General features: G+C 54.5%; 1 protein-coding gene across 4 annotated transcripts in view; it reads right to left on the bottom strand.

The window, feature by feature from the left end:
• Positions 1-3,276: 3,276 nt before the first annotated feature.
• TBC1D2 (TBC1 domain family member 2) overlaps positions 3,277-27,993 on the bottom strand; it is a 47,591-nt gene continuing 22,874 nt past the window's right edge. For 2 of the 4 annotated variants that reach the window (XM_081268033.1, XM_081268036.1), the window contains 10 exons: positions 26,852-27,045; positions 19,744-20,130; positions 15,649-15,759; positions 14,040-14,230; positions 12,285-12,761; positions 8,632-8,752; positions 6,608-6,793; positions 5,571-5,692; positions 4,761-4,939; positions 3,277-3,601 (listed from right to left, as the gene is read on the bottom strand). In XM_081268033.1, the coding sequence (XP_081124159.1) occupies positions 3,390-3,601; positions 4,761-4,939; positions 5,571-5,692; positions 6,608-6,793; positions 8,632-8,752; positions 12,285-12,761; positions 14,040-14,230; positions 15,649-15,759; positions 19,744-20,130; positions 26,852-27,045 (2,180 nt within the window). In that variant the 3' untranslated portion in view covers positions 3,277-3,389. Of the gene's footprint in view, positions 4,940-5,570; positions 5,693-6,607; positions 6,794-8,631; positions 8,753-12,284; positions 12,762-14,039; positions 14,231-15,648; positions 15,760-19,743; positions 20,131-26,851; positions 27,046-27,993 lie in introns of those variants that run through there. The other 2 variants (XM_081268034.1, XM_081268035.1) reach the window with 2 other exon arrangements.

Here is a 27,993-nt window from a genome sequence, read left to right as displayed (position 1 = left end):
CCACCGCCTCCCCTGCAGCCCGGCGGGCGGGGCCGGGTGGGCGGGGCCTGGCCGGGTCCCGGCCAGGCCCCGCCCCTCGCCGGCCGCGGCCCGCGCTCCCGGTCCCCCGGCTGGTCTCCGGGTGCGCACGCGCTCGAAGCAGGCGCGCACCCCGGCGCGCACACGATGCGGTGCTTGCGGCCGGCTGCCTGAGACCCAGTGGAGGCCGGGGCCGTCAGACCCGCCTGGCTGTCTCCTCGCTTGGTGGCGTGGGCCCAGGGACTCGGCCTCCCGAAGCCTCAGCATCCCCGTTGGCGAAGTGGAGGCAGTAACCGCGTCTGCCTCAGAGGCCGGTTGAGAACTAGATCAGAAGAGCCCTGCCGGGTACCCTGCGTGCTCAGAGACCGGCTCAGGAAAGCGCTCCCAGCACCCGGGCTCCTGGAGGGTCCCCCAGGCTCCCCAAGCTGGACCGCCACTGAGCGTCAGGGAGGACTCCTTTCCCCCGTAGCCAGGAGGGGGCGCTGCTGCTCAGTCTTGCCAACTTTGAGCCTTGAGGACGTTAGGCAATGGTGGGTGGAGATAGGGAGGCCCTGCCTTTAATAACACTACCTCACACTTACTGAACCAGCATGTGATGTGCATTACCTATCATACACCCCTGTGAGTTTGATACTCTTACCTGTTTTACATATAAGGAAGCTGAGGCTCAGAGAGGTGAGATACCTAGCTTAAGATCACCACCTCTCTTGAGAACAGCTCTTGTGCAGTAGGGCATCCTGAAGACCTAGAACAGTGCCTGGCACATAGTAGGCACTCAATACGTGATTGTTGAATGAATAGGAGAGTAAGCTATGCTACTTTACGTACGTTGTTACTTTTGACCCTATCAACCTTTTTACTTAGCCATTGTTACTCCCATTTCATAGATAAGAAAATTGAGACTTAGAATGGCCAAGTACGTGGTGGGGGTGGGGGTGGGGCTATCAATGATCCTAAACAGCCAGGGCCAAGGCCTGCAGCTTTGAACTCAGATCACCAGGCCACTCCCCTGCCCAGAGCTGGAGGGGTTCTCCTCAAGCTCAGTGTCCAGAACCTTTCCCAGGTTGAGGTTCTGAATGTCTTAATTGCCTCAGGGCCTGGGCACTGTCTGGTGCCCCTCCTCTCCTTCCCTTAGTGCTGCCTTCCTGCCCAGCCTCCCAGGATGCGCTGTGGATGTGCCCTTCCAGCCTGCATCAGCCTCTCTCCAGCCTGTGCCAGGATGGATGGTGGCCTGGACTGTTTGGGGACAGGCTGGTTTAATGGGGACCTCTCTGGGGTCTGTGGCATATTGACCATAAGCCAGAGAGGAGGCCTGTGCAAGACACGGCCTGGGACCCTTCCTAGGGTTGCTGTGGGGTGGGATGCAAAAGGGGGGCCTTCCTTTTCTGCTCCCTCTCCTGGTCTAGGCATGGAAGGCTGCTTGACCACCCCCTGAATCTCATACTTGGGGAAACTAAGGCCTGAGCGAGCCTTGACCTACCAGGGGCCTGCCTGGTCGGAATACCACAGAGGGTGGCTGACTCCAAAGCCAGCACCTTCCTCTGGAACTTGGTGCTGACTGGGAGGGGCCAGGAGCCCTCTCGTCCCAGGGTGTCCATATTGGCCAGGGTGTCCTCACTGTCCACTACTGGTGTGGGACCAGGACAGATGTGTGTGTGTGTGTGTGTGTGTGTGTGTGTGTGTCGGGGTGGGAGAGCTCTCCATCTATCTGCTCTCATGGAGCTTCCTGTACAGTATGACCCTGCATCCACGGAGGAGGGAGCTGAGAAAATGAGATGTCAGCACCTGGGGCGAGGTTCTGCTGGGGGATGGAAGCCCTGAACAGGGGCGATCCCACTTTGGGAGTCCCCCAGGCCCTTCCTCCTCCTTTGTTCAGAGGCTCCCCAGGGCTCTTTTCCCTCCCTTGGAGAATGGGGCCTGCACTTCAGCCTGCTGGGGGCTGAGGGTCTGGGGAGGGATGCTTGGAAGGCCCACCCCTGGGGTAGGAAGGAGGGGCTTTGGGGGACCTGATCCTCCAGCTCTGGAAGGCAGCAGCCCCTGGGGAAGGGGAGACAGCTGTGGTGCAGGGCCGGAACCTGACACCAGGGGTGGGCCCAGGCGCCCTCCAGGAAGAGCAGGGGGAGGGGAGCAGGGGCAGCAGGCTCAGACACGCTGGGGTGGGGACCTGTCTGCTGCATCCTCACTGTCCTGTGGGTGTCTGCTCCCTTTGCTTATCTCTGATTAAGGGACAGCGCCACAATTCCAGCTTGGGATAACAATTTGGAAGCTCCTTCTCCTTTCCCCCTTGCTCAGCAAGCCCCATAGTGTGTCCACATGAGGCCAGAGGCCAGGCCAGTCCAGTCCCCCAGTCCTGTCCTTGTGAGAGGTGTTCTAGGTCCCATAGAAGGCAGGTAAGTAGGCAGGGGCCCTCCTTGGCTGCAGTCAGGGCCTCCGGGACCTAGCAAGGCTGTGTGACTTGGACAGGTTAGTCGGCATCTCTGTGCCCCATCACCTGAGCTTGGACTGGGTGAGTAGGTGCTGCAGAACAGGAAGTTCTCATTTCCAGCACCCCTCCCCAGGGCCGAAGGAAGTAGCCGGTCCTCACTGTCCAGGGGTCCGGATGCTCCCAGTGTATTGGACCACCCAGGCTCCACAACAGCCTGCATCTAGGGTCTAGAACCCACATTGTTTTAAAATTTATTTTTCTTTTTGTTTTGTGTGGTAATTCAGATGGAACCCAGGACCTTGTGCATGCTAGGCAAGTGCTTTGCCAGAGTCACATTCCCAGCCCCCAATTTTAAAAAATCTACACAGGGGATTCTAAGATGCAGCCAGAAAGGAAACAGGCGACAGAGCTGGCCCAGTGCAGAGCACCACCCACCTTTCCAGGCTGGGAGAAGAGCTGGAAAGGGGCAGAGTTTGGAGGGGGAAATGGGTGATGGGAAGGAGAAGGAAGGGAGTGAATGGGAAAGAGAAAATGGGGAAAGCAGAGGGATGGAGGACAGGAGGGAGCAGCAGCCCTCTGCCTAATCAGTAGGTTTTTTTTGGTGTGTGGGTTTTTTGGGGGTACCAGGGATTGAACCCAGGGGTGCTTGACCACTGAGTCACATCCCCAGCCCTTTTCTATTTTTTATTTAGAGACAGGGTCTTGCTGAGTTGTTCAGGGCCTCACTAAGTTGCTGAGGCTGGCTTTGAACTCCTTGTCCTCCTGCCTCAGTCTCCCAAGCTGCTGGGATCACAGGTGTGCGCCACCGTGCCCTGCTTGTGTGTTTTTTAAATATACAGTACAAATGCTTTATTTAACAGTTGCCAACCATCAGCCAAGTAGTAGATACCCAGGGCCCAGCAGCAAGTTCAGCAAAGCTTCCGAGCCTCTTCTGACTCCAGCAAGGTCAGCACATCACTTTCTGGATGGGCCTTTGAGTTCCAGATGAGGGAGGAGACAGTGTCATCCATGAATTCCATGTACCTGTGTGTACTGTCCCTGTGAGTCCATCCTGCCCAGCACCTTGGGGACTCTGGCCAGTGGATGGGCTGTACACAGCTTGTGTCTTCCATGGTGCCATAGCGGTATGGGGTAGAGAGACCAGTGTGTTTGTTTTTGCTGCAGGGGGAACATGAGTTTCAGCGGAGTCAGCAGAGCATGCGGACTCAGGTGCTTTCCCTCACTGGGGGTGCTGGCTGGGGCTGGGGCTCTTCTCTGTGTGAACACCAGCAGCACCTCCTTTGCCCTCCTGGCTCCCTCGCCACCCTGGTGACCGACCTTACCTGCCAGGATGCTGCCAGGACCTGCCCCCTCCCCCCAGCACATTCCATGGAAACTGGTGGTAAAGTCCTCAGCAGGCACTGGAGAGCCAGGCCCAGGGCTCTGCCCGCATGATAACAGGTGCTGCTGAGAAACGAACTGTGACCCATGTGCGGTCTCCGTCCCTGCCTTGGGTGGGGACAGTGTGTGTCTGCTGAGAAAGACCTGGGAAAACTGGGAAGAGCTGACGCTGAGCCTGGGACCACGAAGCACAGAAGTCCTGAGCTCAGCGGTCAGCAGTGTGGAGCAGCCCTGCCCTGGGGGGCCGGGGGCTTGGTGGAGGGCCACTGCCACCACACTCTGCCCCCAGCTACCTTTGCAGGAAAGCTGACAGTAGCAGGGGCAGCCGCAGGTCAGAGTGGGTGTGTGACCAGGGCTTCTCCCAGCCCCTATGCCCAGATCCCCTCGGTGGTCAGAAGAGCTCTTCCGGGGAGCCCCGAAAAAGAAGAAAGAGGATCCAGGTGCAGGCTGTGAAACCAGACCCTGGTATGGGGGGTGGTCTGGACACAGACCTGGTGGGCACTGACAGGGATCTGCTGTCCTGAAAGATAGGTGTCCTCATGACTCAGGCCCCAAGCTCTGCAGGAACCAGGAGACATGCCCTGCAGGGTCACCTTGGAACAGCAGCTAAAAGGCTGGGGGTGACAAACCTGGGGCCCCACCAAAAACAACTGGACACTGAGAAGTATGTGACTCCCAAAGCTTGTGGGTGGTTTCCAGCACAGACACTGGTTTATAGATATAACTTAGAGGATGCCCAAGGCGGCCCCACGAAGACTATCCCGCTGGCCTGCCCACCGGCCTGCTCTGTGGGGAGATGAGAAGCACATGGCCTCCCTGGTGCGTGTGCGTGAAAGAAGGTCACATGGTGATGGGGCTGGGGGGTTGCCCATAAGGGTGAAAAGGCTTTGCGTAGGGGAGTGGCCAGGTCAGGCGTCCCCGTCCCCATCATCCTCACTGGTGCAGCCCTCGGTCACTGCTCTGCCCCGGGACGCCCGTCTCTCCAGGTACTCGGCCTTCAGCTGCTCCAGCTCCCGCAGCTCTGCCTCCAGCCGCTCCCGGTGGGTTGCCCGCAGCTGCCGCAGCTGCTTCATGGGAAAGGGGTTCATGTCGCTGAAGGCGATGTGCATCAGCTTCCTGAGAGGGGCACACAGTCAGCTCAGGTGTGCAGCCTGCTGGGCCTGTCCTGGGACCTTCGGACACCTTTCCCACCACAGGGGCCCTGGGCCTGCCCTTGGGGAGCGTGACTTGCAGGCAGGAAACATGAGAAGCCCTTTCCACCCAGAGAGAACTGACCCACAGGGAGGAACCTCAGAGGCGCCTCGCCCAGTAGGAGGGGTTGGCAGGGGAAGGCGTCCTGAAGAGGTGACAGGTGAGCTGAATTTTGAAGAGTGAATGAAAGTTGACAGACAGAGGGGAGGTGGCACGGAGGCATTCTAACAGAAGCATGCAGGGCACAAGCATAGAGGCAGGGCTGTTCTGGAAACTCAAATAATCTGCTTTCTAGATTCACAGCCCCGGGTGCTCAGGGAGGCAAAGGTGGGCAAGCACTGAGACTGGGCAGGGGCTGGGGCTGAGTGGCAGAGCACCTAGGTGACGCTGGTGAGGCCCTAGCGCGATCCCCAGCACACACACCACCTAAAGCTGTATGGAGAGTCTGAAGGCCCGGTTAAGGGCAGGATGGATCACGAAGGGGCAGGACTTCCCTCCAGACACCTAACCTATGGAGGACCAGAGTCACCACCTGAGGGCAGGGGCAGACCCTCACCTGCTGTTGCAAATGGTCTTGGTGAAGAAGCGCAGGTACTGGTAGATCTCCAGGCTGTCCTGCAGCCGCAGGATCTCCTCCTCATTGTACTTGAAAATGGCCAAGGCATAGCGGAACACCACCTGGGGGCACAGCAAGGGCTCAGGTGTGGCATGGCGGAGGCCAGAATCCCCAGAGGGAGGAAACCCAGAGGCTAGGCAGCCTGGAATCCCTGGGCAGGCTGCAGAGAGGGAGGCCTAGTGGCACAACATGGGGGTAGACACAGGAAGTGGGGGAGGCTGAGGACCCCGAGCAGGGCACAGCTTCAAAGGCAGGGATTTGGATGAAGTTCCAGATCTACCTCTGGACTTCCCCAAGACAGGCAATGCACTGCATCTGGTGGACCTCTCAGGGTGAATACGGTATAGTGTGTGGCATGGTAACGCACCTGTAATCCCAGCAACTCAGGAGGCTGAGGCAGGAGGATCAAAAGTTCGAGGCCAGCCTCAGCAGCTTAGTGAGCCTTTAAGTAACTTAGTGAGGCTGTCTCAAAATAAATAAAAAACGGCTAAAAATAATAAATGGCTGGGGATGTAGCTTAGTGGTAAGGTGCCCCTGGGTTCAATCCCCAGTTAAAAAAACAAAACAAAACAAAACAAAAACCCCAAACTGTGTTGTTAGATGGGTCTGTGGGAGGTGGGCGTTTGCCCTGGGTCTCCTCACAGGGTCAGGGCAGGGCTTGGCCCAGACCCAGGCTCCACCCTCAGTGCAGGGCTCAGTCCACAGGAGGAAGGAAGGAGGGGCCCGGGTGACAGGCCTCCGGGGATGTGCATCCCTGGTCATGCTGGGCGCCCTCTCAGGGAGCGATTGGGCAACATCAGGGCGCATCTTCAGAGGCAAAAGTGCCCTTCCCTCAGGCGCTACAGCACTTCACGATTTACAAGCCACGCCCTCAGCTGTCCCCAGCAGTCCTGCCAGGTGGACACTGTTTTCCTTTCTCCAAGGGCAGAGTCAAGACAGAGGGGTGGGGGGACCAGCTTGGGCCCAGCAGCGCCTACCTTGGTCCCCTCATATAGGAAGGCGTCCCAGACCCGCAGGAGGATGTCACTGATCAGACTGTCTGCAAAGACCACGAGAAACCAGTTGAACGTGACGAGGGAGAGGTCGATGCGGTGCTGCCCCAGGTGGGCCATCAGCCTGGGCAGCTTCTCTGAGAGGAGGTCCTGCAGCACCCGCTGGTCCACCTGGAAGGCAGCGAGAGGGCCATCACTGGTGCCCTGGGGAAGTGGCCACCTCCCTTCCTCCTGGCCCCTCAGACCCAAGCTGTCCACAGCAAGCCTGGGGTGCTGAGCGGCCCTGCCCTGACCAGCACCGAGCACCTGCGGAGCTGGGACCCAGGGGCAGCTGCACATCACCTGCTGCTCCCAACACAGGCCAGGGTCACCTGGTTGGAGCATCAGGCTTTACAATGGAGGTCTCTGGGCTAGCCTGTTCTTGGCCACCCCAAGTCCAGCTGACCCTCCTTGTGATTCAGAGAAACTCATGGATGAACTGGCACGCCGCTGAGGTCCCCTCCAGGACCGTCAAAGCAGGAGCAGTGGGTGGAGGGTGGGGGACAACACTGGCCCTCTGGGTTGACAGATACAGAGAGCAGGCCCTGGACACACTGTGTTCTTTTCTCTTTTTCTGAATATGGGAAATTCTTCATAGCAAGAAATTAAAAAGAAAAAGCAAACTTGACCCTGTGACACAAGCCACCTTAATTTCAGGGATGCTGAGACGTAGAAGTAAAGTATGGCACATTCCCAGCCCCTGCCCCAGTGAGGGGCCACCTGAGACCCCGTGCTCTAACGCCCCGGGGGGAGCCAGCTCTGCAGCCCACCTTTCTGCTTCTTCCACCCAGGCCATGGCACAGGGACAGGGCTTGGTAGCCCTCTGGAACCGTAAGGTAACAAGCCCCAGGCCAGGGAGAGCGGAATAGGGAGCTAGGAGGAGCCTGATCCTGGAGGGCTTCAAGAAGTGAGCCACCCTGTCATTATCTGAGAGAATAATGGCCCACTGAAGCCACTCCTCAGCCAGCCTCCCACGCAGTCCAGTGCAATCCCTACCTGATCCCCACCTCCCTGCTGACTCCCCAGCCTCACTCCTCTCCCCAGAGCTGTCCCTGAGCAGCCAAGGTCCCGCCCTCCAGGGGGAGGAGTCAGTGTTAGAGATGGAAGTAGGAAAGGAGGGGAAGGAAGGACACATAGACAGTGGGCAAGGCTGGCGGAGGGTGGGGAGGCTTGGAATGACTTTGCACTTAGGCCTCTTAACAAGCCCTAGCAGCAATTTTACTCCCATTCTAGAGCAGGCATGCTCGGGGTTCAGAGAGGTGATGTTATGTGCCAAGGCAGCACTGCAGGTCAGCCATGGGCAGAGCTCTGGACCCTGCTCTGCCTGACCACAGGACCAGAGGGCAGTGGAGGGGTAACAGGTTAGTGGAGGCAGCCATGCTGCTCAGTGGACAGTGATGAGCATGAGCAGGAATGGTCACCATCACCCCCATCCTGCTGAACTGTGTTCTGAATTCTTTTTTCCAGTACTGGAGATGGAACCCAGGACCTAGCACATGCTAGACAGGCACTTTACCACTGAGCTACATCCCCAGCCCTTCTGAAATTTTTATTTTTGAGGCATGGTCTTTCCAAATTCCTGAGGGTCTTGTTCAGTTGCCCTTGCTGGCCCTGAACCTGCAGTCCTCCTGCCTTAGGCCTCCAAGTAGCTGGGATTATAGGCATGTGCCACCAAGCCCTGCTGTGTTCTGAAATTTGACTGGCAAATGGAAAATGAAACTAGGTCTGTTCTTCCTCTCCCAGTGACATGATGTCACCACTGGACTCATACCAGTCTGTCCTCTGGGCAGAATCCCCAAAGTTCTTCAGGCTGGAACCGCCCAGCGTCCCTGAGAAGGGATATTGGCCCACCGTGCAGGTGGAGAAATGGAAGAAGGGAGACTTCCAACTTTCGCGGTAGTCACTGACTCACAGGAGCATCTCAAGGGCACTGTCCTGCGTGGACGCCACATCCCCTCCCTCCCTCTCACCTGGGACGCTGTCAGCGTCTTACTGTAGTAGTCGGCTGGCAGGATGGTCTCCACGATGGCTACCAGGCACCAGAAGGCACTCTCCTCCTCCTCCAGGACCAGCAGAGCCACAGCGGCCAGCCTGAGCAAGGATGAGCAAGGTGACACGGTCAACGCCCAGCCCAGGGCCCGGCACGCTGCGGGCTCTAACATGCTGGCCGCCCTCATTTCCATGTTCTCAAGCTCTGAGACGCTGGCAAGTGTGTGAACCTCCCTGAGCCTCGGCCTCGCACTCTGTAAGGTGATAAAGAAAACCCACCTCCGGGCCATGGCCCCTGAGAAGCCTGCCTTTGGTGCTGCCTGGCACACAGCAGTGCACTGCACAGTCCTTCTCTCCTGGACCACCCCCTCTCAGGAGGCTCAAGTGACACCACAGGTAAGAGGGACAAGCCCCCAGGGCTGAGCAGGGAAGTCTTCCTGCTTCTCCATTTTTGCTTGCAGGCTGCATCCAGGACCAATCCAAGTTACACTTCCCTAATGTCCTCCATGGACCCTGTTCTCCTAAGATGCTACATAAACACAAGGTCCAGTATTCAAAACCACCTGGGGAATGCTGCCCACTACAGACCCTTTTGGGGGCTTATGATGTACACTATCTCAGAAAGCCTCTGGGAAATCCTGCAAGGAGACCCTGTGTGACTTTAACCAACCCAGAGTAACTGTGGGCCACGGAGCCCATATCGTTGTGCCACTAGTAATGCTTCCCTGGGTTCTCACTAGACTGGATTTATGACCTCCACCTTCTTTTGAGTTCAGGACTTCTAGAAACAAGGCTGAGTCTCAAAAGAAAAAAGAAAACCTTTCTCCTTTTCCAGTGTTTGGAATAGCAAATATGTGGTATGTCTTATCTATGCCCAGGACAGACATAACTAATAGATCTTGGCAACATTCCCCTTGCTGATGCCCGGAGCAGACATAACTAATTGATCAGGGCACTCTTTCCCCCTGAGTTGAAGCTACTTTAGTGACTGCCTCAAGATAGGCCTCCAGCAGCTGTTTCCTATTGGCTCTCTCTGGTCAAGACAAACTCCTTACTCACAGATAGGAAAACTGAGACCCAGAAAGCAAAAGAGAATGCCTCGAGATCACAGTTGGCTGATGATAGAGCAGGAAGAGAACCCAGGAATCCCAACATCCAGCCCACCAACCTCAGAGTGTCCTCAGTCCAGGAGCTGGCTGCCAGTGCCAGCTTAGAATTTCTCACAGCACACATTAGAAAGCCAGTTACCTGAGGCTGGTCCCCACTTGGGCTGCTCACTGCTTAGACTCCAGCAGGGCTCCACCCTCAGGCTCTCAGGGCCCAAGGAGGCCTGCAAAGGGGAAATGAGCCAAAGGGGAAAGAGCAAGCTACTTTGGAAGGATTCCACTTATTTTTCACAGGGAAATGGCTTTAAAATGTTTGCTCTAAATTGGCATTAAATCACCGTGTTCTATCTTCACAGTCTAAACCGGCTGGATTTGTTGCCTTAGAAGCAGGATGTTATCTTTGAGACATGGGGTGGGGGTGGGGCATGGTGGCACAACACATGCATTTCCAACTGCTGCCACTAGATGGCAACTCAGGCAAGTGTAAGGGGCCTGCAGTTTGGGATTCGGGCCTCCAAAGGAACACACTGCACTTTCCATAGTAGAACAGGCCCTTTCTAATACACTTAACTTTCTAGTTAAAGCAATAACACAAATATTTGCATGAATACCAACTATCTGTGCTTACATATCAAATTTAAGTAAAAATAGCAGAGACAGAGATAGTAAAAAGTACCCTCTGGGCGTCTCCCTCTTCTTTGGCCTCAGTTGTTCCCATCTGCTTTCTAGAAGCAGCCTGTGCCACCTCCTTCCACAGGGGGAGCTTCTCTCCAGCGTGCTGATCTAAGGTCCCCTGGCTCCCGGACTTTTTCCTGCTTTGGCACACATTGCACCCCAGAGCACCATAGCCGATATATGGCTAATTGCATCTCATAGAGGTCACATCGGATCAGGAAAAAATGTTTCAGGGTGGCACCAGCCCACTGCCTGCCAAAGCTCCCACTCTGAGTGAGGGTGGGCTGTGGGAAGGACTGGGTGTGGGTGTCCAGGGTTGGAGCTGGCCCAGATGCCAGGCATGGTGAGGCTCTGGGCAGGTGACTCTGCTTCTCTGAGCTTCCCTGACTTGCCTGGAGAATGGGGGCATCAGTGCCCACTTCAGGTTTCCATGAGGATTAAGTGATGTCAGGTATGTAAAGCACCCTCAGTAAGTTGCTTCCTACCTGACCTTTCTAAGAAATGGGAAAATCATTATTTGTACGAATCCCATGGCTTCCATTTCCCTGCACAGCTGCTCTTAAAAAGGCTTTGCAATTTTTGTTCCTCCTAGATTTCAACATGTTCACACAGATAAAAAATATACAGGCTTTTGCTCAGCTGTTGGTGAAGGAGTAGAATTTCTACAGACATCACCTGTAGCAGACATGCAGAATAACACGAATTTCAGGCTTAAATTAAGAGGCATTCCTGTTGGAGCTTAGCTCTGAATTCCCAGTAATTGTACATATCCATGCTCAATTTTACCTAAATTTAGGGTGGAATAAGAGTATTGAAAATATGTGCTCTTGGGAGCCATTCAAATTTGAGTTAAGGACACTCCGAATGTCAATTCTGGGTTAAATAAATGCCACATACCACCTATTCAGAAAAATACAGCAGAATGGCTTTTGCAAATTTTACTCAAGCATGTGTGTGTTTAAATGAAATTGAGTCAAAATTTGCTTTGGGAAATCTTCAAGACTATGCAATTTCTATGGAGGTATGTTCATGAAAGTTCCCTTCCACTTATGGAGAAGATAGCCCTATGAACCAGGGCCCATCCTCATCCCCAGTCTCTCTCCTCTCCCCTGCTAATTAGACCAGAAATGGAAAGTAATGCATGCTGCACCATTCAGATTCCTTCTTTGGGATGCAGGTCCTGGGCATAAGGGTTAAGGGCACAGGGTATAAGGTGGGAAGACTCGCTGTAGCCCACGGCTTAGTGCTCCACTCTGACGACCTCGATGGGCTGTAAATGCCCCAAGAATGAGTAGGTCTGCCAAGAGGGGTGGGGCCGAGGACAGAGTGGGGTGGGGGCCAGAGGCCCTGCAGCTGCAGGACAGAGCATGGGGCCACGCTGCCTCGGGGGAGGGCATTCCAGGCAATACTGGACGAGTGCCAGCCTGGGCTTCTATAGCGCTGCGCCCCTGTTGAGCCATCTATCCTCAGCTCTGTCCTCTTCCTCCAGTTCCCCGAGCTTCCCCTGTACCATTTATAAATTCCGTCTTCCTTGGGCTCCTCTGCGTGGATTTTGTATAATGCTCCCTGACCTGGCCAGGGCTGTCATATGTGAACTGGGCCCTCACTGTACACTCCAGGGGACCACTCCTGATGGCTCCATGTGAGTGGCATCTCCTGAGCACAAATCAGAGAGCACAGGACAGGGTCCTGTGTTCTGGCCCATCTGTCTTAAACATGTCTTCTCACCTGCCCGTCCCTATCTGTCCAGTGAGGGCCAGCCTCCCGGGCTTCTCTCTCAGGGTTTCTGGGAGGCCCTGAAAAGTCAGCAGTGCTCTGAAGGCAAAGGGTATGCCCGACCGCCAGAGGCTCACCTGTTCAGGCCCTGGCAGTAGCCAATGGCTGGGTTCTGCCAGGAGAAGGCCAGCAGCACCCGGCGGAGCTTGTCAGGGAAGCTGGAGGTGGGACAGGTGAAGTGCTTGTTGTTGGGGAAGGTCCGGTTCAGGTCCAGCTCGATCTGGCGGGCAGCAGGGTGCTCGCAGGTCTGGCCTCGCCTAAGTAGCTCCTGGTAGCAGCTAGGAGTGTGCAGGTGCTGGACACGGAGATGGACCAGCCATCTCCAGACGCGGGGCCGGTGTTCGCGGGGCACTCCCGCCCGCAGCAGCTGCTTGAGCTCTGCAGAGGGCGTGAGCTGGCCCAGGGCCGCCCAGCGCTCCCGCAGTGGCCGCTCCACAGCGTCAAGGGCCAGCAGGTGGTGGGAGCGCACCTCCAGCACCTGGATCCTGGCCAGCAGCTTCAGGTCTTCCACCTCATAGTCGGGCACTGCCAGGAAGCCGTACTCGTCATACTCACTGCCGGGAAAGACCCACGTTAGCCACACCTTGCAGGGCCCGTCCCTGGATAAGAGCAGGTGGGGGTGCTGGGCCAGGTTCCTCCCCAGCTTCACTGAGGCTCAGCCTTCAGGGCAGGGCAGGCCCCTCCACCCCTCCCAAACTGCCCTGCTCTGCCTCCTGAACACCCGGTGAGGTCCTAGAAGTGCCTGGTACATAGTGCCCAGGAGACCCTCCAACGACCTCCAAAGACCTCAGGTACCTGGGGCCAAGGAGCAGAACCTTTTACCAGCCAGTGAGCTCGGGGACAGAGGGGGACAGACTGCACCAATGACAGGAGGAGCTGGAATACCTGGGGGCCAATAGCTTCTCATTTATTCAACATTTATTTGCCCCTACTATGTGCCCTGCAGGTGCTATCTGTCGATATATATATATTGATACCCAGGATTGAATCAGAATAGTTCAACCATTGAGCCATCCCCAGCCTCTTTAAATTTTTTTTTTTTTAAATTTTGAGACAGTGTCTTGCTAAGTTGCTGTGGCTGGCTTTGAATTCCTGATCCTCCTGCCTCAGCCTCCTGAGCCGCTGGGATTACAGGTGTGCACCCCCCGCCCCCAGCGCTGCCAGTCTTATGATCTTGCAAAGCAACAGTCAGCCTACATCTTACAGGGGCTGAGAATGAGGCTCAGAAAGATTAAGTGACTCATCAAAGAGCAAGAGAGCCAGGTCTGCTGGGTGTGGTGGCACATGCCTACAATCCCCACAACTCAGGAGACTGAGGCAAGAGGATTACAAATTCCAGGCCAGCCTGGGGACAACTTAAAGCCTGTTACAAAAATAAATTTAAAAGGGCTGGGATGTGGCTCAGTGGTGGTGACCCTGGGTTCAATCCTCATCACCACCCCCTAATAGAGCCATGTCTGGCTCAAAAGCCCAGGCTTCTGCGAGTAGGCCACATAGCCTCAGAGACCTGTAAGCAGAGTCACACCCACGTCTGTTACATCTGTTACTGTAACTGAGAGTGCCCTGCTCAGCCAGGGTTTGGCTTATCTCCCCTCTGACCAACATGTCTGGGAGGAACCTGGGCCAGGGGAGACCTGGGGCTCGGAGGCAGCCCTGAGGGCTGCACTGATGTCCTCAGCAGCTCTGGGCAGGGGCTGCTCCTCTGAGCCTGCTCCTGGGCGGGCACTGCATGGTGCATCTGGAGCCAGAGGAGGTCACGATTGCACAGTGCACAGTCAGCAGGGCTGGCAGCAAGGCAGCGGGGTTCTTGGTCCTGCAGCCGCCAGGCTCACCTGACAGGGCCCAGCTCCACACCGCCATCAGCCGTGGCCTCACTGGCTTCCCACTGCAGCGCCTCCTGGATGAGCTCCCGCAGCAGCTCCGAGCACTCGCCAGCCTCCGACCCTGCGGCCTCCTGCAGCCTCCGCAGCCCAGCCAGGTACTTGCTCTCCACCTGGCAGTTCCTGGCTTGGAGGTAGGCACACTGTGAGGGGAAGGGCGGCCGGTCAGGTGCCCTGCTCGGCTCTGGGCAGAGCAGCCCTTCCAGCTCCTCGCCCAGCCTCCCCTTCATGGGCCTTCACATAAGAGAAATATGGGCCTGAGACAGGGGGAACGCGGAGGCAAGGAAGCAGGAGAGGGCTGGGCCTGGGGCTGGGCTCAAGAGAAAGAGAAGATGGGGCTGGGGCAGGGATGGACAGGCTCCAGTACAGCCTGCAGTCCCATTCTGCCCGATAGCTGTACAGCCTGTGGCAAGTCACTTAACCTCTCTGTGCCCTAGCTGGCTCATGTGCACAGTGGGGACAGCCTCAGGTTCTGGAGGGAGTAGTCGAGCTGATGAGCAAAACCCTCCCCGGGGGCTGGGCACAGAACCCTCTGCAGGGGGTGTGGCTGGGAGGGCCCTACCCTGTGCTGTCTGTGCCACCGGGTGTCATCCCTCCACACACAGCGCCCTCCCCCCAGGTCTTTCTTCGCACGCCTCCCGGCCTTGAATTCCTGTTTCTATGTGTACAAGCCAGATGGTGCTGGGCAGGGCGGGGGACCTCTCTGGACCTTGTTTTCTGTTGTTATGAGATGGGGACGCAGAAAGCTGCCTCAGAGTACTGCCGTGACCTGAGCCGCCACGTCCCACAGGCGCACCAGGGAGCCTCGTGGCAGATGCTGCAGTCCACGGCACCCCTGCCAGTCGGCAGCTCCAAGCACTTGCCCAAACTTCCTGCTCCCCGGATCCCACCGCTGCTCCTCAACCCCAGGCCCCTGACTGCTTCCCGTGTTCTGTCACCAGTGGCCTTCTCAGGACTTCTGCTGGAGACTCTGGTCTCCCTGTGTCCAGGCCCTCTCCAGAAGCCCACCCTTTGCTGAGCAGCCGCAGCCATCTTCTCAGAACATCAGTCTGGGCCAGGATCTCTCCACTCAGACCCACTCAGCCTTGTCTCATCCTCCTCAGCTCTGCTTCATGCCTCTCAGGCCATAAACCTTTACCACACAGTCTCCTTTCTTAGAAGGCCTTTCTACACTGCTGGATAACACAACTGGCCTTTAGGACTCACTCAGAAGACACCTCCTCCAGGAAGCCTTCCTTGACTTACCTTCCTACCTCCGGGCCCCATGAGTCTGTGAGTCCTAGCAGAGCTCAGCTCCCTCACTAGTCTGCACTCCCTTTGGGGCAGCAGCCAAGCTTATTGGTTTTGATGCCGCTTCCCCATAACTGCCCAGCAAAGCACCCCGACTGGGTGGCTCAAGTCAGCCAGACCACAGGGGCTGGGGAGGAAACTGACACTGTTCACAAGGGCTCAGTCCAGAGGGAGGGCAGCCAGGTAAGGAGGAGTATGAGTGGGGGTGGCCAGCAGGGGGACTGGAAGGGTGGCAGGGCATGGAGATGGCCAAGCAGCTCTCCCCTGGCACCTTCGTCAGCAGCGCCTTCTCCTTCTCAGCCACTTTCCTCCAGATTTTGGTGACCTGGTGAATCTCAGAGTTGAGGAAGCGGTTCTGGGTCCGGTAAGCTTCCATGTCATCCTGGAGAAGAGAGCACAGCATTTCAGGAGTTGACCACGGATACTTCCTGGTCCTGAGGAGTCATCCCAATAATGACAACAGAAAAGGAAACCTAAGCTGGGCATGATGACACAGGTCCCTGAGCCAGTGACTCAGAGGCTGAGGCAGGAGGATTGCGAGTTTGAGGCCAGCCTCAGCAACTTAGCAAGGCCCTAAGCAATTTAATGAGACCCTATCTCAAAATGAAAAATAGAAAGGACTGGGAAAGTAGCTCAGTGGTAAAGCATCCCTGGTTCAATCCCCAGTATGAAAAAATGAAAAAGAAAGAAAGGAAGGGAAAAAAGGAAGTCTGGAAGGACAGAACCACTCCGAGCCTCCTCTCTATCCTGCTCCCCGCAGGCTGTGGTGAAAGGCACACCAGGCTGGGGTTCAAGGCCTGGCTCGAGCCCTTGGGAGGGTCTCTACACTATTGTCTTTCCTCATTTGTAAAAGGGCAAATACCAACCACCCCTGTGGGCAGTGAGGACGCTAAATGGTCACACAGATAACACCAAATGTGGGGACAGAACACAGCAAGTCCTCAGTAGTATTTTGTTTTTTGTTTTTCTTTGTTTTGTTTTTTGGTGGTGCTGGGGGTTGAACCCGGGGCCTTGTGCGTGTGAGGCAAGCTCTCTACCAACTGAGCTACAACCCCAGCCCCAGTAGTATTTGTTTTAAAAAGCAATGCATTTTATCAAATATTTGTGACCATGAAGTGTCACTGTAAATATTGTTCTATGTTGTTATATAAGTTTTCTAGTCTTTGTGTGTGTGTGTGTGTGTGCTGGGACTCAAACCCAGGGCCTCAAGCATACTAAGCATGTGCTTTACCACCAAGCTGTACCCCAGACCCCTGAGTGTTCTTATAAAGGACAGGGTGGCCTTGTACTTAGGATCCTTCTGCCTCAGTCTCCCACAGAGCTGGGACACAGGCTTGCGCCACCCGCCCAGCTGCAGTGATTGTTTTCAGTGATGGACAACTACACCACAAGTTACTTACAACCCTTTTCTTTCTGTTGTTTCTACAATTTGGGCCCCGGCTGGTTTTAGCTAGTATTTGATTTTGAATAACACTGTGAGGAACGGCTCTGAGCCTAGAGGGTTCCCTCTGCACTGTCTCCTGGAAGCAGCCAGAGCCCTCGGCCGGGTGTGCAAGAGGCTAGGCAAGTCTTGGGAAGGTATGCCCAGGACCTGAGCTATAGCCGTGGTTCTTGGTCTTTATTCTGCCAGGAAGGACGTTCCAGAAGCCATTCAAACACACTGCGCACATCACAGTCATCACTGATGAGTCGCAGGTACTCTTGCTGTGGCCCAGCCTTTCTCTCTGCTGCCCGCTGGGCTGCAGGGGAGTACCCAAGGGGCTGCTACAGAGCTGACCTTGGGCAGGCCCTGAGTGATGGGGACATGAACAGCATTGCTCATGGCCTGTCGCACTTTGCCATCAGAGACAGGCCCCATGGGCAGCCCCCAGATGATCTTGGCCCTCTGCTGGGAGGGTCTTCACTCTGGCCAGATGGCCTCCCATGTCCCTCCCAGCCTCCTTGCAACCTTCACTTCCTCATCCCAGGTCTAGAATTGTTGACAGGTATTTTCAAGACTTTGGAAATAGGGCTTTTGTCACATAAGGTGCCCCACTTCCTGCTCTGGGGAGGGCGGACGTGCTCGGAGTGGCCTGTGGTGTGAGCACCTTTGGAGCAGCAGTGGCTGGGGTGGCGACTGGGCAGCACCCTCCCATTCAGCTCGTGACCCTACCTTGAATGCTCTCCTGGGTTCAGAACTGTAGGGAGGAAAAAGAGAGACCTCAGAGCGGGACTCACCAGTGAGCAAGGGGAGGAGAGGGCCTGGGGGGAAGCCCCTGCTGCCTCCCTGCCTTTGCCGAGAACAGAACCCTGGGATTCTCCCTAGGCAAGGCCCTTGTGCCAGCATGGGAGACCTGGGTCCACACTGCATGCCTGCCCCTCATGCTGTGTGGCCCAGGACCAGTCCACCACCTCTCTGTAGCTCATTGTTCCTACCAGAAAATGAGAGGGCAAACTAGATTGCTGAGTCTTCCCAGCTCTGATACTCAAGAGGTGGCACAGTTACTGTCCCCAGTTCCCAGCTTTGATATTCAACCCCCCTCTTTTTTTTCCCCAAGGTGGAGGAGCATGTGAGGATTGAACCCAAGGGCACTCTATCACTGAGCCACATTCCTAGCCCTTTTAAATTCTGAGACAGGGTCTCAATCAATGGCCAAGGCTGGCCTTGAATTTGTGAGGCCCAGCCTCCCAAGTGGCTGGGATTACAGGCGTAAGCCACCACATCAAAACCATCATTAGTGGCTGGGCATGGTGGTGCACAACTATATCCCCAGTGGCTCAGGAGGCCGAGGCAGGAGGAGTTCAAAGGCAGCCTCAGCAACTGTCACAGGTTAAGCAGCAGGAAATGCAAATACTCCCTGAGGCCAAACACAAAGATGGGCAGATGTAATAATCACATTAATGTGACTCACATGTGCAGTCAGTTGCACCTGGCTCGCTGATGATCTAAATTCCTTAAAGATATGACCTCAGGGACACACTCAGGCTCATAGGTGAGTCAGAGAAAACCGGATGCAGCTGATCTGCTTCTGAGCCCTGTGCTGCTCCAGGGGTCTTGAACAGTGGGCCCCATAGGCACATGGACGCAAAGACCCTGAGCTGGGACAGGGTGTGGCAGAAGCACGTCACTGTGGTCACTATGCACACAGTCCAGCTCATATGCGTTTGAAAGCTCTGGTTTTGTTTTATCCCAAAGACTCTGGCTCCAGACTGTGAGGGATTCCAGGTCTAGCTGGTTGTGTGGTTCTTCAGTTTCTGCTGACAGGGAAGGCAATCTGGGTTGCAAATTCACTTCCTTTTACCTCCTAACAGCCCTTCAGAGGCAGCAATGGAACTTTCCAAGGAGGTGAGAGAACTTGCTCCAGGCCATGCAGCTAGCGACAGGCAGAGCCAGGACTCCAACACTGGCCATCTCACTTCAAAGATGGGCCTTGAGCCTGTTCAACACGCCCACTGCTTCTCTCAGAAGCTTCCTGTTTCTTTTGCTTTCTTTCTCCCCCTCCTTCCATTCCTCAGTTCCTTGATTCAGGAGCACAGGACTTTCCAAGGTTATAGAGGCGGCAGAACATGTGGCTCTGAAGGGCAGCGTTCGGGCAAGCCTGGCCCTGGTTTTATATGGCCGCCTCTAGGAGCAGTAGGCCAAGAAGCACCTATTCCCAGTCTCAGGCTCCTGGGGTCCAGGTGGCACCTGTCATTCCCTCTAGACAGGAGACTGCAGCCCATGGCAGGCATCAGAACTTAAATGAAGTTCCTGTCCCCGGTGCTGGGGCTGGTCCCCGTGGACTGGGACAGCCTGGGGAAAGGGACAGGGACGGAGCAGGGGAAGGCAGGGTGGGGCAGGGAAGATGGCAGCAGCTAGAGAGGCAGAGAAGCTGGGAGGCAGAGCAGGCAGCAGACGTGAGCTCCCCATTTCAGGAGTCTGAGTGAGCTTCTTTACCTTCTTAGCCTCAGCCTTCCCATCTGTAAAGTGGGGTGCCCGAGCGTGACTGCCTCTCATAGGGCTGGTGCAAGGATAAAATGAGACAATGCAAGTAAAGCAGGCAGCACTGGCACAGGCCACGCCATCAATCCCATACGCAGAATGGTCACGAACCAGCCACAGTCAGCGTGAGTACAGGAGTACTGGGAGAGGGCGGCCCTGGGGCGTCAGAATGGCACCAAAGAAGGCCATCCAGGCCGGGCCCCAGACTTAGCTGGTCTTGGGCTTTTTCATCTCTAATCTGATAATCAGAGATGCCTGCTTTTCTGCAGCCCAGTACACCATGAAAGGGTCAAATTGTATCCATCAGCATCTACTTCCTGTACAGATGCTCAGAGGGTGAGCCCTTCTCCACCTTGAAAACCATCATCTGCCCTCCTGGGGCCCAGGGAGTGGGGGGAGGCCTACCTTGAGGTGCTCCATCCTCTCCTGCTGGCTCAGGAAGTCCCTGTCGGCAGTGCTGAGGGGCTGGTCAGGGGGCTGTGTGAAGTCCTGGGTGACCTTCTCCGAGAGCTTGCAGATGACCTGCTGCTTGGCCTGGTTCTTGTCCATAAGCAGCTGCACGTGCTGCTGCAGCTCCTGCACCTGCTGCTCCCGCAGGCTGGCTGTGTGCACCAGGCTCTCGCGCTCCTGTTCCAGGGCCTCCACCCGCCTGCCCAGCTCTGCAATCTGCCGCACTTTGTGCCGCACCAGCTCCAGCCGGTCCTTGTCCTCTGCTGCTGCCAGGTATGCGCTGGATGCCCTCTTCTCCTGCTGGGCGGCCTCCAGCGCCTTGTGTAGGATCTTCACCAGCTCCTGGGCAGGGAGAGGGCGGCATCTCTGAGTTGGGGGAAGCTTTTCAGGTGCCAGGGGTGGGCACATGTTGTCACCAATCCTACCAACCCTGAGAAGTGCCCTGGGCATCTTGTCCCATCTCTGTCCAACACAGTGCTGGTTGGGGACACAGCTCCCCAGCAAAACACCACTTCCTAGGAAGTCACAGATGGAGGTGGCCAAGTGACTATTCTGCCTAAAAGAGGAATGAGCACTGAGGTGTGTAGGCACCTTCTAGGTCATCTTTGATATCACTAGATACATGCTCCTCTGGGCCAGTGCCCCTTCCTTTCCTTCCGGCTGGAAAATGGCAAGAATGAGAAGTCACCTCACACCCATAAGCTGAGGTATGAGGACGGCAGAGCTGCCCCCTAGCACACACAGCTGCTCACCTACCTCTCCATTCTATAGTGCAAGAGAGAAAGAACTCTGAATACTTATGGGTTCTTTGTTATAGCAGCTGAATCCATAATCTGACTCATACATGCCCATTTCAGGGATGAACAAACTGAGGCCCAGGAGAGTAGAGTGAAATTCAATCTTAATCATGCAGACTCCAAAGCCTAAGCTTAGTCAGTAATAAAACCAGGGGTGGCAGCTATGTGGCACAAAAATATTACTCTTCCCTCTCATCCCATGGCAGATATTGTTAGCTATGAAATTCTTTACTGCAATGCTGTGTCGAGGCCTCAGAATCCTTTTCAATATAGCATCACCAAGACAGCATTAGAGAGGAAATACATTGGCAATCCCCACACAAAGTCATGCACAGAGGACCTCATTCAATCTTTTTGTAACTGGCCCCTGAGCCCACTGAATGTCACTCATAGGGCTGGTATAAGGAAGTGCTAGAAAGTACAGAAAAAACAGGCCTTGATTCCCTCCTCAGCAGCTGTTCACGTGGAAACTCAAGGTCTGCTGCTCCCCCGGCTTCCAGCCCTAAGCTCTTAGGACATGAGCCTATGAATTCCTCCAGGGCCAGGGTCAGGATGCCTGCAGCCAGGCAGCCCCGCAGCCAGGCCCACAAGCCATGGCCTTTTCTCAGTGACATATCCACTGTGCCTGTGCCAAAGTCTTTAAACAAATGGATCAGCTGGATAGGATTAATCGCTAAGAGAATTTCATTTTGGAGGAAAACTGCCAAATATTGTGACTATTTGAGAAGCTAATGGCAAGCCCCACTTGGCTGAGTCTTCTGAAACCTCAGTACTTGTGACCTCCTCTGGTTCTTTTCCACCCACTCACCCATCCATCCATCCATGTGTCCAACCTTTCTCAAGCAGGTGCTCAGAGCCATGCCCTGTTGCCAGATGGAGGGGCTCAGAGGGGGACCAGTCACAGTTCCCACCTCCAAGAACGGGCAAAGGCTGGTGGGAGTGGGAGCGAAGAGGAACTACCAACGGGACGATTTGTTACAAGAGAGGAAAGCAGGGGTGTTTGTGGGGGCACAGAGCTGGGAGTGGGACATTCAGACACTCTACAGAGTGGCAGAGTGCCTTCAACTAAGCCCTGGAGCACAAAGAAGGTGAGAGATGACCGAGCTGACAGGGGAGATCAGCATGGGGGAGTTAAAGATGGAAGACTTTTTTTACATGGTGCTGAGGATCGAACCCAGTGCCTCACACATGCTAGGCAAGCGCTCTGCCACTGAGTCACCACCTCAGCCCCACATGGAAGACTTTTTAAATTCAATCCCCATTCATCCACCTAACTTTCCAGACAGGGCTCCTCCTGAAGGAAGCTCACAGGGAGCTGGAGTAGAGGCTTGGAGAAAGGGAAGAGCAGCTCAGAGCTGTGGGAGTCCTTGGGTGAGGCAGGGGGGTGGGGTGGATGGCCCTACACACTAAACCAGCATGTCTGGAATGCTCAGAATGCAGCAGCCAGCTTCCCAGGACTGTGTGACAGAGATCAACATTCCTGTGGCTCCAGGATGGCTGGCAGCTTAGAACATTTTCGGGTTCAGTTGAGATCTGGAGATTTCCTTGGGTGACTGCCTGGTGAATTCACTAGACACCACTGTTCAGACTTGCTCTGGGTCAGATCCAGTGGGTATCTTTTCTCTAACTTTGAGAGAGTGGAATCTAAAGTCATTTCATGACATCTGGCTGTCTGTGTGCAGTGCTGGGGATCAAACCCATTCATTCATATATATCTCTCTATATATATATCTATATCTATCTATCTATATATCTATATCTATATCTATCTATCTATCTATCTATATATCTATATCTATCTATCTATCTATCTATCTATCTATCTATCTATCTATATATATATATTTAATTTCTGGTACTGAGGATTGAACCCAGGGTGGTTTGCCACTGAGCTACAGCCCCAGCCCCTATCTCCAGCCCTTTTTATTTTGAGACAGGATCTTGCTAAATTGCCCAGGTTGGCCTTGAACTTGCAATCCTACTGCCTCAGCTTCCTGAGTCACTGGGATTACAGGAATATGCCACTGCACTGGTTGCAAGTTGTCATTTTATTTACATTTTTAAAAGTCAATAAACTATCTTTAAACAATAATCCTTTGTTTTATTAAAGCACTGATATTTTCATCGCTAAAATTAAGGTGGGTGGGTCCAAGAGAGACCAGGCAAAGGATCACCAGCTTTGGAGTCACATGGCCTCAAATCCTGCTGTGGTCGCAGATGGTTTGAGTGTCCCCAGGGAATGTGTGTTGAAATTTAATCCCTATGGTGAGGTATTAAGAGGGTGGCATTTCCATATGTGGCTTTTTGGAGGTGCATAGGATTAGCTAAAGTAGTAGGGTGGAGCCCCTGTGACTGGATCTGGGAAGCTTTATAAGAGGGAGAGAGAGAGTAAAAGAGACACTGATACATGCAAATGCTCCCTGTCCCTTGCCATTGGGATGGCCTGCGCTGGTTGGGATTCTGCCACCGTAAATAATTAAATAAAGCAGCAGCGTGGCATAAACAAAAACCCCAATCTGACCAACGCAGTCCCCATTCCAGACCTATGAAGGCTTTTCTAACAAGGGGGGAGGGGGCTCAGGCTGAACCTTAGTTTTCCTGTAACAAGGATGGAGATGAAGACCCCCTGCTCCATGCAGAGTTGCCCCAAGAATGAGAAAGCAAGTGTGTCCCCCCCAGGCAAAAACAGCCAAGGTGCTTCGCAAGCCTCCCCCGAGGCTGTCTAAGCCCACAGCCAGGGACAAGTACTCTGAAGTCTCTTTCGGGTGTTCCAGGAAAGGGGCCACACATGTCCCCACCACGTTTCCTAAATTATGTCTTTACCAAGTAATCCCAGAGAGCCAAGGTGGCCCCACAGAACCCCAGAGGGGTTCAGCCTTCCTGGCAGTGAACAGATGGCCAACACCACTGGACAACAGCCTGCCACCTGCCAGAGCAGATGGCTTTCAGGCTGGCTGCAGCTCTTCAGGCTTTAGTCACCTGGCCAGTCAGCCACCTGGCACCTACTCCTGCAGTCTGAACCTCTATGGGGCCAGCCCTGCAGGTGCCAGGACAGATAATGGCTTCCTGGGTATCAGAGTTGCCATGGTTCCATGTGACACAGGAAGGCGCAGGGGCACACTTATTTTTTTCCAAAGAGCAGTCCTTTGCATCTAATCCTGGGCCATGAGACACGGGGGAGGGGCACAGTTGGGTTGGGAGGGGCACCTGGACCTGGAGCAGAGGACCAGGGCCCTAGTTCTGGCTCTTCCTGTGGGTGACCTCAGGCAAGTCACCCAGCTTCTCTTAGACCCTCAAGCATGACTTTGTGGAAGGTCAGAAGCTCCAGAGGCAGACAGACAAGAGCCAAACTCTGGCCCAGCCCCCACAAAGCCTCAGGCATGTAGAAGCTCTCAGACCATCAGTCTCCTCTTCAGGAAAAGATGGTAACCGTCATGAGAACTAGAGATGACACACTGAAAGCCCCAGAACTGTGGTGGCACCATGGTCGATGCCAGCAGTTAATATGCTCAGATCATCTCTTTCCACTGAACAGCGAGGTCCCCGAGGGTAGGGAATTGATCCTCATTTGCCCTCTGCAGCGTCAGAGTTTGAAATACAAATTCTTACAGGGTCACTAACACCATTGGCAAGGGCTTCCTGACTGACTGAACTAGGTTAAGACACCTGGCAGCCCATCTTCATGAAGTTAGTGGTACAAGACTCCTTTCTTTCCTACCACAGAGACATAGGAAATCATCTCACTGGGAAATCTAGGGGCTGCTTGCCCTCTGAGGAACTGGCCTGAGGTCCCCACCCAGCACTTGTAGTGTCTGAGCAACCGCTGGACACCCAGAGGTTAAGCCAGGTCCCCTCTGCCCCACCTTCCTGTGTCTGCCCTTGGGTATAAGCCAGTCTCCTGCTCTCCTTCTCCTCTTTGATTTTGCTCTCTGGGGCAGGAATGAATGGAGACCCAAGCTCTCATGCCAGTGCTCTGGCCCCATGTGCATGCTTCCTGGAGGCCCTGATGGGCTCACTTGGCCACCTTCTCAGAGCCTCTTACAGGGGCATCCTGCTCCTTGTAAGACAAGAGGAATCAATGCTGAGGACCAGGAATGACACAGTAATAGCCCACAGCTGCCTCTGCTGGGCAGCTGCAGGGTGCCGGGCACTAGCCTCCCGATCCAGACACAGGGCTCTCCAGTAACTATGGCTACAACTCCATCCACACAAGAGCAAAGAGGCTGGAGCCATTGCTCATGGCCAGAATCTGGGCCTGTGCCGTCTCATGCGAAGGCCTGTGCTCAGAACCCAGTCTGAATGAAGTGCACGGGGGAGGGCTGGAGCACAGCAATCCTCAGTCGAAGGCCACGCAAGGTTCAGTCCCCTCCACCACCTGTCCCAGAACAGAGCTGAGGTTTACTGGGAAGTTACCTAGTTTTAAAACAAAAAAATCCAGATTTTTAAAAGACCTGAACAACTTCCTCGTGACCTTTCCTTCTGAACTTCAGGGAGTTGTCCACAGCCTGGGCAACCCTTACAAACCTCCAAGAGTCTTGCCTTTGCTTATGGAAGGAAGGAGAGTCCTCCAGGAGACAGCAGTCAGGGCCAACCTGACTGCATCCAGCTTCCCAGGGCCTGTGGGCCACATGGAGCAATCATCATTCTTTAGAAAGAAAGGCTAGGCCAAGGTGGTGGCCTGTGTGTCCAGGAATAAGGGGAGATGTGGGGAAGGCCGAGGCTACATTAGCCAGAGCCTCTCCCTCTGGGACTTCAGTGCACTAGTCCAGGGAGCAGGCAGCTGCTGCGGTTCAGCTCAGTGCTCTCTCGGCTCTCAGAAGCACAAAGCAGCCTCATGACAGGAACACCAAGATGGCAGGGAGAAGAGAAGCTGAGGCAGAAGGAAGACCTGAGTTCCCACATCACCGCCACGGCCCCGCAGCGGCATCAGAGGGGATTTCACAAGCTCTAATTATGTCTTGGAATGTTGATTTGTTTAAACCAACGCCTGTCCCTGCCATGAAACACAGGTCCTGTAAAGGTGGCCTCTGTCCTTCTCGCTGTTCTTTCCCAGCGCGGACAACACTGCACTTACCTCACAGGCCCTCAGGAAAGACTTGGTGAATACACAAATGAATTGGGAACATAGGAACAAGTGAGCCTCTCCCGTTGCCAGCTACTTTACTAAATGTAACCTCTGATCTACAGCAATGAAACCTCTGTCAGTTCCCCTGAGATCTGCTCACAGGGGTCACTGCTGTGAGGCAGGAAAGGAGCAAAACTAGGTAAGTAGAGCATTTTTCTGGATTGTTTTCTCCAAAAACAGAGCAGAAAGGAAAAAAAAAAAAAAAAAAAAGAAAGAGAGGATATCCAGCAGTTTAGTAAAATACATTCCCCACAACTCCCCTGTCTCTAGCTACGGAGCTACAGCCAGTAAGTGGAGCAGCAAGGGACCGAGGCCAAGCTCCAACACAAACGCTTAGGCCTTCCTCCAGAGGAAGACGAGTCTGGGCTCTCAGTGAGGCAGCTCCTGAGGCCCCCAGGCCTCCCACTTAGGATTTAGGGTAATAGCAGTGCTCCCTGAGTTGCTTTTACCATGCTAACGAGAGGCTCCTGCCCAGCGCGGCAGCCCCCCTGTATCCCTGCCATGACCCACCCACTCCTCCATGAAGTAGCCCGAGCATTCCATTTCCTCTGGGCTGAACTTCTGAACAGTCTGAATGTGTCTGGCTGTGTGGGATCTGTTTCCACATGGCCTCGTGGCTCTTCCTTCTGTAACTCCCATCATGAACTTCTCACTATGTTAAGTCTGAATCTTCCTCCTTGTCACTGTACAAGTGGCCCTGGCTCAGCCCTGGGCCACACCCTGCCAGCTTTTTCCATCCTCCGAGAGTCCTTCAGATATCTGCATCCAGCAGTCACTGCCAGCTCAGGTCCAAGGTCCCCCAGTTCTGTCAGTGACCCCTCCCAAGACCCTGCATCCAGAACACCCCCTCCAAACATGGCCCTTCCTCAGGTGTTGGGTCAGAACACCCCAGGAATGGTCCAAGAGACAATTATTAAAGTAGTTCTCCAGAGATCCCTGCTCTTGGTGGCCATTTATCACAGAGTTTGAGTGACAGCACGTCCCTGAGTAATTAACAACGGGCTGCATTTTCAACCTCCTGCAGTTGGTCCTCTAAAGACCACAGACTGGCCGGCTGCGCATCACCTTGAGCTGTCCATCTCCAAAGGGCTCCCAGCCAGGGGGCCTCTGGGCCCGAGGCCTGCAGGGAGGCAGTGCTCACCTTCTGGGACTTTAACTCCTTGGTTAGCACCTCCACCTGCTGCTCCAACGCTACCACCTTCTCCTGGGCAGTTCGGTTCCGTAGCCCTTCAGAAAAGAAGGGGAAGGTGTTGCTCTGGCACTTGGTTTTCTGCGTGAGACAGGTGGTCAGGGAAAACTTGGGTGCAGGTTTTGGAGAATCCGCTGGCTCTTTCCCTGTCCAAGAGGAGAAATGCTGAGGTTAGGCTCTGTCCAGACTGTTCTGGAAGGAGTGGACTGTTTCCCAAGGACTCAGCCTCAGCAGCACCCGAGGGCACTCTGTTGGCCGAGCCATTCTGCCCATTCTGTGTCCTGTCCTCCGACCCCAACCCTCATGGGTCTGTCATCCCACCCGGCTAGGGCAAAGTCCTCAGGCACAAGCCTTACAACATTTTGCTTCTCACTACAGAATCCCACCTCTACCCTCTGGGTGACTTTCAAAGCAGATCTATCTGTTGATAGCAGCTTGGGATGAACAGCTACTTTACATTCTTGCTCCAGAAGCAGTTCAAGCTCTCGTTTGATTCTTATTGCAAGCTAAGTCAGGAGACAGGGTTCCCACAGTTGATGGCCTCAAAGCTGCCTGGTCCTTTTTTAAAAAAATTTTTTTCAGTTGTAGATGGACACAATACTTTTATTTATGTTTATGTGGGGCTGAGAATCGAAACCAGTGCCTTACATGTACTAGGCAAGCACTCCACCACTGAGCCCAGCCCCAGCCCTGCATAATTCTTTTATTTCTTCTAGAGCCGGCACCAGCAGCCTACAGTCCACAGGCCAAATCTAGCCCACAGCCCACTTTGGTAAATAAAATTGTATTCGAACACAGCCAAGCCCGTTTGGCCACATTTGTCCATGGTTGCTTTCACTTCACAAAGGGAAAGCTGAGCACATGCAAGCCTCAACTATTTGCTTATAGAAAAGTCTCCTTACAGAAAATATTTGCCAACCATTGTTTTTAAGTCACTAACCTGTATTCATTTTTTTGTTTTTTGGTGGTTTTGGGGATTGAACCCAGGCTTTATGCATGTTATCAAGTGTTTTACCAGTGAGCTTTTTTATTTTTATTACATTGACAAGGTTGACCTCAAAATTGACATCCTCCTGCCTCCGCCGCCTGAGTTG

The sequence above is a fragment of the Spermophilus citellus genome, assembly GCF_964194105.1.
Source record: "Spermophilus citellus genome assembly, chromosome: 2".
Taxonomy (NCBI): Eukaryota; Metazoa; Chordata; class Mammalia; order Rodentia; family Sciuridae; genus Spermophilus; species Spermophilus citellus.
Note: the sequence above shows the minus strand (reverse complement) of the source record. Positions and strands in the feature narration are given on the sequence as shown.